The sequence below is a fragment of the Pelophylax lessonae genome (genome assembly GCF_965119305.1).
Source record: "Pelophylax lessonae genome assembly, chromosome: 7".
Taxonomy (NCBI): Eukaryota; Metazoa; Chordata; class Amphibia; order Anura; family Ranidae; genus Pelophylax; species Pelophylax lessonae.
This window is the reverse complement of record NC_138774.1, coordinates 17,655,108-17,666,095: the sequence shown is the minus strand read 5'-3', so window position 1 is coordinate 17,666,095 and position 10,988 is coordinate 17,655,108. Positions and strand designations below refer to the sequence as shown.

Below are 10,988 nucleotides of genomic sequence, written 5' to 3'. Positions count from 1 at the left end.
CTCTTTCCCCCCTCTCTCTCTTTTCCCCCTCTCTCTCTTTTCCCCCTTTCTCTCTTTTCCCCCCCTTTCTCTCTTTTCCCCTCTCTCTCTTTTTCCCTCGCTCTCTCTCTCTCCTTCCTCGCCCTCTCCCTCCCTCTCTTTGGCCCTCTCCCTCCCTCCCTCCCTCCCTCTCCTTCGCCCTCTCCCTCCCTCCCTCTCCCCCTCTCCTTCGCCCTCTCCCTCCCTCCCTCTCCTTCGCCCTCTCCCTCCCTCCCTCTCCTTCGCCCTCTCCCTCCCTCCCTCTCCTTCGCCCTCCCTCTCCCTCCCTCGCCCTCTCTCGCCCTCCCCTCGCCCTCTCTCTTCCTCTTCCTCTCCTGCCCTCTCTCTCTCTCTCCCTCTTATATTCAGCGTGTTCCATTAAACAAATCTCCTTGTACAATGCACACACAGGTAGTATGACACCATGCATGTTACCTTCACCATCTTGTTTTCTACTTTGTGTCTGTGAATTCGGTGACCATGGTTTCATTTTCTGTACCCAGGTGATTTCCCAGTTATCACGATCACACCGGAATGTTTTCCGATATTTAATGGCGTTTCTTCGAGAGCTGCTGAAGTACACTAGTGACAACAATCTGACTGCTAGCCTGATTGGTAAGAATTGTATAACAGTGCCCAGGCTTACTCAGAAAGTCAGCTAGAAGAGACGCTCTGGTGTGACACCAGACCTCCGTCCACGCAGCAAATGTGCATAGAGCAGGAAAGACGGATGCAATATGGAGTTCCTTACGAATTGTTAAAGCAAGATTCCAGATTTTATATAAAATAAAAGCTTAGCTATAGAAAGGATGATAGCAGATTCTCACATTTCTCTGTTCTGTAAATACCGTAATAACGCTTGTAGGAATCTTTTAAAATGACGGCTAAGGCTTGTTTATAACCAAACTTCCTTAATCTAAAGGTGCCTGCAGATGACTTAACCACTTGCTGACCATCTAACTGGGAATGTACATCATGTTTTTGATGTTAAATGACAGGGTTTCGGTTGCAGCTAGATGCCATAACCCCGGTATCATTCTTTCCCTTAAGTGGCCAGCTTTGCAATAAAAGTGATCCCAGCGGCGGATTCTCTGCGGGATCACTTCTAGAAGCAACGGGAGAGGTGCCACCCCTCCTCCCGCCATTTCCCAGGCTAACATTACCGATCGCTGAGCCCAGGAACCATCCAGCGTCTCTATGGTTTTTTCATAGAGATGAGTGATGGCAAGATGGGCTTCGATCATCTCTATGCCCTTATAGGACAGGATCGATGTCACCTCCGGTACTCGAGCCATGTAAACAAGGACCAGATGGTCCCAGGTCCTCTCTATGACTTTTAATGTCACGTCCGGCCTCAGCAGATGTAAACACTGCTGTTTCTTTGGCTGGGAAGCCGAGATCATGTTTTTTTTTTTTTTTTTTTTTTTTTTTTAATCTTAGGCTTTCAAGCCTAGAGTCGAGATCTGGGGACTTGTAGACCCCAGATCTCCCTGTAAAGAGGACTTATCATGCCCTAATCCTATTAAAAAGGAAGTTAACATTCCTTGTAAAAGGAATAAAAGTGATTTAAAAAAAAAAAGGGGAAAGTGTCAAAATATAAAAGTAAAGAGAAAGAAGAGGGGGGAGAGGCTGAGCAGCCTGTGCCCAGACTGTGTGGAGTACAGGGATGTGAGAAGGAGCTCAATGGGCACAATAGAAATATGGGTGGGGGGCACAGCCCTCTCCAACACCTCTCCTTGCATCCAGCCATGCCACTTTTGTATTTTCCACTTGTTTGCACAGGAATAGCACAGTGCCTGAACTTGTTTACTGCTCAGGTGTGTGCCTGTTCAGTAGGTGCGGCCACGTCTCTCAGTAGAGGTGAGATAGAAAGAGGGTGTGGATTTCTAAAGTTGTAACCGCCCCCTCTAAACTTTCACATAACAAATGGACCACTACTGGGACCTACATGACAGATGACGAGCCCCTGACGAAAAAACAAAAGGATGGAGGAAAGAAAGGGATCAGGATATTCTGGCACATAGTGTACCATCTGTGTACCCAGCCAGTTAGTGTAATTCCAATGCAGTTGTAAAAGTTTTTGTATATAGAGGGCATAGAGCTCAGTCCATAAGTTCTCTAAAAAGTCTGTAAGGTTCTACAGCAGGGGTGTCAAACTCATTTCATCAAGGGCCGCATTAGCAGTATGGTTGCCTTAAAAGGGCCGGTTGTATCTGGGGTGCGATACGTAAAAAGTGCTGGATTCAAGAATGCATTACGTACAGAGTGTAGAACTCAGGATTATACTATGTACAGAGTGAAGGGTTCAGGAGTGCTCCACACATAGACTGCAGGGTTCAGGAGTGTGTTACGTACAAAGTTCAGGGGTGTGCTGTGCACAGAGTGCAGGGGCGCCCTATGCGCAGTCTCCAAAACACCAGCCCCATCCTCGAAGCTTCCTTCCATCTTCTCCTACCTTGCCTGGTTCTAGTACCTCCCTTTGCAGGTGGCTTTGCCTCACATTGTAGGGAGCGGAAGCGGAGTGTGAAAGTTGGAGGTGGCAGAATAGAGTTTTTCCGCTGAAAAACTGGGTGCGAGGGCCACATGACAAGGCCTAGAGGGCCAGATTCAGCCCGCGGGCCTTGTGTTTGACATATGTGGTCTACAGGGTGCATCAGGTCCTTATAGGTTATAAGATGTAAATTGCAGAGGTGGGGAACTCGAGTCACATGACTTGACTTAAGTCACCAGTTTGAGGACTTGAGACTTGCTTGACTAAAATTAATAAAAGACTCGACTTGACTTTGACTTGGTATTCATGACTTGAGACTTGACTTTGACTTGAGACATATGACTCGAAATGACTTTACTTTTTTAAGTTATTAAATATTTGCATTTTCTTAAAATTAATGTGCCTGTTATTAGTGATAGACGAACATCTGCCGGGACAGTTCGCAAACGGTTCGTGCGAACTCGCTCAAATGTTCGTGAACCGCAGATTCGCAGCGGCCCCCATTTATTTTAATGGCAGGCGAACATGAAAAACCTCCAGGTCATATTTGCAGCCACAAAATACTTACTAGCTGTGCACAAATAGTCCCACAACATGGACACTGACATACCAGAAGTATTGCTATTGGAAAAGTTGCCATAAAATTTTTTTATTATTTTTTCAGCAAAAAAATATATATTTTATTTTTCTAAATCAGCCAGAACTGACAGCAGCCGGTAAATACATGTCAAATACATATAAGGTCCATACACACGTCTATAAAATGGGTCCGCATCCGTTCCACAATTTAGCGGAATGTTTACAGACCCATTTATTTTCAATTCCAGTCTGAAAAATTTGGCATTCACAGGATAAAGAAGTAAGTGCTGGCCAGTACAGGCACCAAAAATTAGCCCACAGGCGTTCACCTGACAGCAAAGAACTTTGTATTCTGTGGCTGGATGTACATTAGGCATTTACAGGATACAGAAGTAAGTGTCGGCCATTACAGGCCCCAAAAATTAGCCCACAGGCATTCACCTGACAGCAAAGAACTTTGTATTCTGTGGCTGGAGGTACATTAGGCAGTCACAGGATACAGAGGTAAGTGTCGGCCAGTACAGGCCCCAAAAATTAGCCCACAGGCGTTCACCTGACAGCAAAGAACTTTGTATTCTGTGGCTGGGGGTACATTAGGCATTCAGAGGAGTGTTCTGATTTTTAGGACACTGGCTGTTTAACAATGGAAATACTTAACATGTTTTTAGTGACTGTGGTGTTGAAACATGACTGGACGAAGGATTTTGAGCTGTTTTGGCATTCAAAGTGTTTCTTTAACCACTTTACCACCGGAGGATTTTGCTGTCTTACGTCCAGGCCACTTTTTGCGATTCGGCGCTGTGCGACTTTAACTGACAATTGCGCGGTCGTGCGACGCCATACCCAAACAAAATTTATGTCCTTTTTTTCCCACAAACAGAGCTTTCTTTTGGTGGTATTTGATCACCAGTGCGCTTTTTACTTTTTGTGCTATAAACAAAAAAAGAGCGTTTATTTTGAAAAAATAACAATATTTTTAACATTTTTTTTATATGAAATTCCCCCCAAAAAAATGTAAAAATCTAATTTTTTTAAAATTTTTGGCCAATTTGTTTTCTGCTACCTATGTTTGGTAAAAAAAAATCACGATAAGCATATTTTGATTGGTTTGCGCAAAAGTTATTGCGTTTACTAACTACGGGAAAGATTTCTGTCATTTTTGGTGTTTTTTTTTTAATGCGTAATGGCGGTGATCTGCGATTTTTTTTGCGGGACTACGACATTGCGGCGGACAGATCGGACCCTTGACTGACATTTTTGACACTTTTGGGGGTACCAGTGACATTACTGCAGTAATCAGTGCTATACATATGCACTGTTACTGTAAAAATGACACTGGCAGTGAAGGGGTTAATTTTATTGGAGAGGGAGGAATTAATGTATGCCTGGTGCTTACTGACGTGTGGGGGGGGAGGTGACTGAGTGACAGAAGGACAGATTGGATGTTCAGCTATGCTGAAGACTCCAATCTGTCACTCCCTGTCACTTAGGAGATCCGCCCGCTCTGTTTACACAAGCAGGCGGATCTCCGCACTCGATTCCCCGACGATCGGGGCAGAGCAGCGGCGATTGCCGCCGCTCCTCCCCTGGCCCGACTCCCGCTGTGAATGAAAACAGCGGGAGCGCGCCTCCGGCGGCGCGCGAGCGCCGACCAACAGGGGGAGGAGGTCTACGTCGCTGGACGGGAACAAGCCACTTTGCCGCAGTACGCTCCATGTGAGCGGTCGGCAAGTGGTTAATATGCCAAGAAATAAGCATTAAGCAGTTTTGTTATTGTTGAAAATAAAACAAAACCTGACTTTTAACTGATTTAAAGGTGAAAATTGGGGTAGATCAGTATTTTGACTTGATTTGTGACTTGATCAAAATAAATGACTTGACTTGCTTGACTTCTAGCAGGGACTCGACTTGACTTGGTTGCTTTTCGCCACAGTAACTTGGGACTTGCTTGAGACTTGAAGGTTAAGCCCCGGTTCACACTAGGGCGACCTGTGAGGCGACCTGATCGCCTCACAGGTCGCCGCAGGTCGCCTCCCATAGGAAAGCTGCGGACCCGTTCTAATAGGAGCGACACAAGTCTCTCCGACCTAGAAAAAGGGTCCGGAGCTTCTTTGGGGTGACCAGGAGGCGACCGCCATAGACTTCAATGTTATGAAGTCCGTGGCGGCCGCTCCGAGGTCGCGGCGCGCTGCTCGCACCGCGATCTCGGAGGTCGCCCCTGAAAGTAGCGTCGCTCCTATGTGAACCGGCGCTAAGACTTGAGACTTGCTTGTGACTTGCACATGTGTGACTTACTCCTATGTCTGGTAAATTGCAACAGAAGTAAGTGGCTGCCATCCTTTAGAGTGCGGGAATAAAAATAAAAGAAAAGGGGGGGGGTGCCACCTAAGTGCAGTATTTAAAAATAAAATGTATTGACACAAGATTAAAAAGTTTCATAGGATGTCCGTATCAAAGATCGCTCATCATATATTGAAGGTCAGTGGCTCTTCTCCATCTTGCAAGCTTCCTTGAGCAGTCCAGGCAGCCCAGGAGATGGTAGTCTCCATCTTTGACACTGCATTTTGGTGCCCCCCCCCCCCCCTTCTTTTAATCTTATTCTCACAGGGAAGAAAATAAAAACAGCTGATTCATGATTAAAGTAATATTTGTTAACTATTTAGCTCATCCCCTACATCGTCTTTAATACACATGTGTTTTGTTCTGCTTTTAGCTACTGTGTTCACAAGCCTCCTGCTGCGGCCCCCACCCAACTTAGTGGGGAAACAGACCGCGAGCGAGCGCCAGAGGGGGATTACGTTCATCCTGGGTTTCCTGCTGGCGAACGATGAGGAGTGAGCCATTTTTCCGGGAGCCGTTACAGAGACCCCTCTATGAGAGGACATCATGATTGACTCCAGACTGCTTCCCCGAAGGCCCCCCTCCCAGAGGATATAATATTCTCATCAGTAACAGGAGAGGAAACCTCACTCAAGCCATTGGTGGTTCTGGTTACCTCATAGATAGGAGCAGAAGAAGCCCTACGACCTCTCTATACATAAGTGTCAAGTTTTTCCTACATGAACAGGGATGTCTGCAGTTTGTATAACACTGACGCGTTCCATGCGTTACCTTGGACGTTTCGGTCCTCACCTTTTTTGTCGTTTTCAACTCTACACACTGGTGCCATGGTCTTTGTAAGTTCTGTGTATAGCTCTTTCCTATTTAAGTGCCCTTTTGCTCTTTTCTGCAGAATCATCTCTCGAGTAGTTGACGTGACTCCTCCCTGGTCCATATCTTTCAATTTATAAGAACACATGAAGGCTATTATTCATAGTAATTATTCAATGTCTGTGCTTGGATTCTGCTTCTTAGGGTGATTACGTGTTTACCTCTATCCTACAGTGTGGCTTGACTCTCACTTTTCCCAACCCCCGAGACCACGTCAGCCTGCGCTGTTGGCTTCTTTCAGTGCAGTAACCACGGTCTCTAGAGGAAGCAGCAAACCAAAGCTTGTGTCAGTCCCATTTATTCCTCCTCGTCACATTAACAAATTTTTATGGGTTATAGCGGAACACCAGTTTTCAGTCTGAATTCTAAATTTGCTGTTTACTGTCTGTAGAAAATGTAAGACTTAGAAATGGTACAAATGATCTGCCAGAAGTTGCGTTTTTTATTTTTTTTTTTAGGCTTTGGCTCTTCTGTCATTTGCTGCTGTCATCTTTGTAAAAAAATCTGCCCACTGCCCAAAGTGCTTTCTAGCAGGGGTTTCCAAACTTTCTAAACAAAGGGCAAGTTTACTGTCCTTCAGGATTAAGGGGGGTCAGACTGTGTCCATTGGGAATAGAAAACCACCTGATATCAGTGGGAATATACAATGCTCTAGCTTTGGTGTCAGTGGGAGGAAACGCGCCCCATTGTTGGTGTCTTTGGGAGGAATTGCGCCCCATCATTGGTGTCATTGGGCCCCATCGTTGGGGTCATTTGGTGGAGTTGGGCCCCATCGTTAGGGTCATTGGGTGGAGTTGGGCCCCATCATTGGGGGTCATTGGGTGGAGTTGGGCCCCATCATTGGGGGGTCATTGGGTGGAATTGGGCCCCATCGTTGGGGTCATTGGGTGGAGTTGGGCCCCATCGTTGGGGTCATTGGGTGGAGTTGGGCCCCATCGTTGGGGTCATTGGGTGGAGTTGAGCCCCATCGTTGGGGTCATTGGGTGGAGTTGGGCCCCATCGTTGGGGTCATTGGGAGGAGTTGGGCCCCATCGTTGGGGTCATTGGGTGGAGTTGGGCCCCATCGTTGGGGTCATTGGGAGGAGTTGGGCCCCATCGTTTGGGGTCATTGGGAGGAGTTGGGAACCATCGTTTGGGGTCATTGGGAGGAGTTGGGATCATTGGGAGGAGTTGGGCCCCATCGTTGGGGTCATTGGGAGGAGTTGGCCCCATCGTTGGGGTCATTGGGAGAAGTTGGGCCCCATCTTTAAGAATAGAGTATGTACCCTCTATCTGCGCACTCTGGATTACACTTATTAAAACCAACAGTGTATATAGTGTCAAACCATCACACAATGTGTACAACAAATTATGAAATTGGTGAAAATAACAAATCACTGTAATTGAAATTGTGACAAATAATAACAAATTTAAAGCCTGAGAAATGGTTAAAAAACTAAATGAATAACTGCGCTCCCTTTTACATAAAATTCATCATAAAAAAAAATCAACCTAAATTATATTATAAGAAATGTCCATTCATGACCACCATGTGCTCCAACCAGTGAAATATGGCGATGTAGAGATCTTCCCAAGTGACGTCACACAACAAAAGTGAGCTGTGCGATCTTCCACCACCGTCAGATACACTCCCTAATCACCAGACACAGGAGTTTAGGATGCATGATAGATAACTGGGAGGAAATCTTCTCATAGGGAATAGGCGTTCCACAGTTGCACCGTAATCCAGTCAGGAGGTATTCCCAAATTGGTGTACCATATACAGATAGGGGAAAGATAGGAGACTCTTCATAGTGTAGTATTCAAGCATTTATTGGTCACACACTAATTTAAAAACACTTACGAATGTTGCAGATCATAGTGAGCTTGTTAACATGGCAGGGATGCCGATATGCGTTCCAAGGAATTGCGTGCAAAGGAAATCTAATTGGAAGCATGGGTTTTAATTTCGTTTTTTTCACCATGTGCTCCTTCTTTGGTGTAATTGGAAGGAATTGTGCCTGCCGTTGGTGTCATTGGGAGGGATTGGGCCCCATCATTGGTGTCATTGGCCCCATGGTTGGTGTCATTGAGCCCCTTGGTCCGTGTCATTGAGCCCCTTGGTCCGTGTCATTGGGAGGAAGTGCACTCGACATAGGTGTCATTAAGCCCCATTGTTGGGGTCATTGGGAGGAGTTGGGCCCCATCGTTGGGGTCATTGGGAGGAGTTGGGCCCCATCGTTGGGGTCATTGGGAGGAGTTGGGCCCCATCGTTTGGGTCATTTGGAGGAGTTGGGCCCCATCGTTGGGAGGAGTTGGGCCCCATCGTTGGGGTCATTGGGAGGAGTTGGGCCCCATCGTTGGGGTCATTGGGAGGAGTTGGGCCCCACCGTTGGGGTCATTGGGAGGAGTTGGGCCCCACCATTGGCGTCATTGGGAGGAGTTGGGCCCCACCGTTGGCGTCATTGGGAGGAGTTGGACCCCACCGTTGGGGGTCATCGAGCCCCATGGTTGGTGTCATTGGGAAGAAGTGTACCCTGTCATTGGGAGGAATTCGGCCCCGTTGTTGGTATCATTGGCCACATTGTTGGTGTCATTGGGAGGGAGTGCTCCCCATCGTTGGGGTCAGTGGGAGGAATTGGGCCCCATCCTTGGTGTCATTCGGAGGAATTGTGCCCCTTCATTGGTGTTCGTGGGGGGGAATTATTTCCCATTGTTGGTATAGATACAAATCATGCAAAGGGCCCCCAGGCCGCAGTTTGGACACCACTGCTTTAAAGGGTTGACTCACCTGTACAGAAAAAATGTAAAAGGACAACGAACACCGGACACCCTCCCCACCTGTCAGGTCCCTGCTGTACTTACCTCCGGGGCTGCAAAGCTGTCCGCACCCCTGCAGCTGCTCCGGCAGTCTGAGGAGGTAAAATCCCCGCTCTTCCCCATGCAGCGCTTCCGGGACGGACCAGATCGTATCACTGTGACAGCTCAGGCCAGTCCAAGTTTATTTGGTCCATCCCAAAAAGGCCCTGCATGGAGAAGAGCAGGGATTTCAAATTCATGGACCCCTGAAGCAGCTGCAGGGGTACTGACAGGTCATCAACCCCAGGGCTGAGTACAGCAGGGACCAGGGGGGTGGGGAGGGTGTCCAGTGTAAGTTTACCTTTACATTTTTTCTGTAAAGGTGAACTAAACCTTTAAAGCTCACTAATACTCGCCTTCACAGCACCCTCTCTTGCCACTGTTTGTCGCAGCGGCCTCAAATCGCCATTAATAAGCTCAGTGCCATATGGTGCCAGAGCACCCCTCCCATCATGTGACACTGTACAGGCCGGCCGATTGACTGCCAAGTCTGGAACCCCCAGGACTGCACACCTGCCTATTCTTACTAGTCCCCAAGACACACATTGGGGAAGGAGATTTACTAAAACTGGAGAGTGCAAAATTTGGTGCAGCTGTGCACAGAAACCAATCCGCTTCCAGGTTTTATTGTCAAAGCTTAAGGCTCCTTTCACACTATCCGTCCGTCGGACGGATTCCGTTTTTCTCAGCGGGGGATCGAGCCGCCGATCCCCCGCTGAGCAGGAGGATGACAGCTGTGTCTCCGTGCTGTGTGCGGAGACACAGCTGTCAGTTCCCCATGCATCTCTATGGGGGAAATCGGATGGGAATGGACCGTCGGTCCGTTCCCATCCGATCCGCTGGATGGATGGAAAATAGGGTTTCCATCCGTCCAGATTTGACGGATCGGATCGGGTGTCAGCGGACATGTCTCCGCTGACATCCGATGCCCCATAGAGATGCATGGGGGGACCGTTCAGATCCGCCCAAAAAAACGGACAGGCGGATCTGAACGGTCCGCCTGTGTGAAAGGGGCGTAACTGAACAAGCTGAAGTTAGAAGCTGATTGGCTGCACTAGATGCTTTGTGCTCCAGTTTAAGTAAATCTCCCCGCTTATGTCTCGCCAAGCTTCACCTGTAAATAAAATTGCACTTTTGGATGGACAGGCTTTTCAGTCATTAGTGGAGTTTTGATTTATCTTGACCCAGTCTCTCTCCGGCGGGATCGGGGTGGGATTTATTGTATCTGCGGGGGGGCCCTGAGCCAGATGGCTTCCCGCTACCATTTATCTGCTGACCAGCCATTGTCAGTCTTCTCCTCCTGGCTTCCTGCCCCTTGTATAGAGTTGTACACTACAAGATCAGCCAAGCTTGCCGCCGCTTTGTATCATACTCTTCCAATCCTTCAGTCTGAAGGTGTTCGCCTCGTGTCTGATGGCGCTCTTCAATCCATGAGCAGCGTAGGAATGAAGACCAGCATTCATTTATTTCTCTAGAGCACTCTTTCTCAACCTTTTCAGCACACAGGAACCCTTGAAATAAATTTCTGGTCTTGGGAAACCCCTGCTAAGAATTAAAACTCTACAACTCATGACACATTAGTGTGACAGTGGTAAGAATGCTCATTACTCATCATTGGGAAGAATTACCCCCTTACAGATAACTAAAAGGAACCATGGTGACAGTGGGAATTTATCTGAGAGGCAGAAATTGCTCAAGGAACCCCTAGCAACCTCAGGAGGAACCCTGGTTGAGAAACCTTCTCTATTGTCTATTGAGGTCCATGGCTTGACAGAAAGCAGCCTAGGGTAGCCTCTAGGGAAGGGGTCTCCAAACTATGGCCCTCCAGTTGTTCAGGAACTTCAATGATGCC

General features: G+C 47.6%; 1 protein-coding gene across 2 annotated transcripts in view; it reads left to right on the top strand.

The window, feature by feature from the left end:
- The window catches only part of OCRL (OCRL inositol polyphosphate-5-phosphatase), a 194,325-nt gene extending 188,341 nt beyond the window's left edge, over nucleotides 1-5,984 (top strand). For both annotated transcript variants that reach the window (XM_082263610.1, XM_082263609.1), the window contains 2 exons: nucleotides 522-633; nucleotides 5,802-5,984. In XM_082263610.1, the coding sequence (XP_082119736.1) occupies nucleotides 522-633; nucleotides 5,802-5,926 (237 nt within the window). In that variant the 3' untranslated portion in view covers nucleotides 5,927-5,984. The remainder of the gene's footprint in view (nucleotides 1-521; nucleotides 634-5,801) is intronic.
- The last annotated feature ends 5,004 nt before the right edge of the window (nucleotides 5,985-10,988 follow it).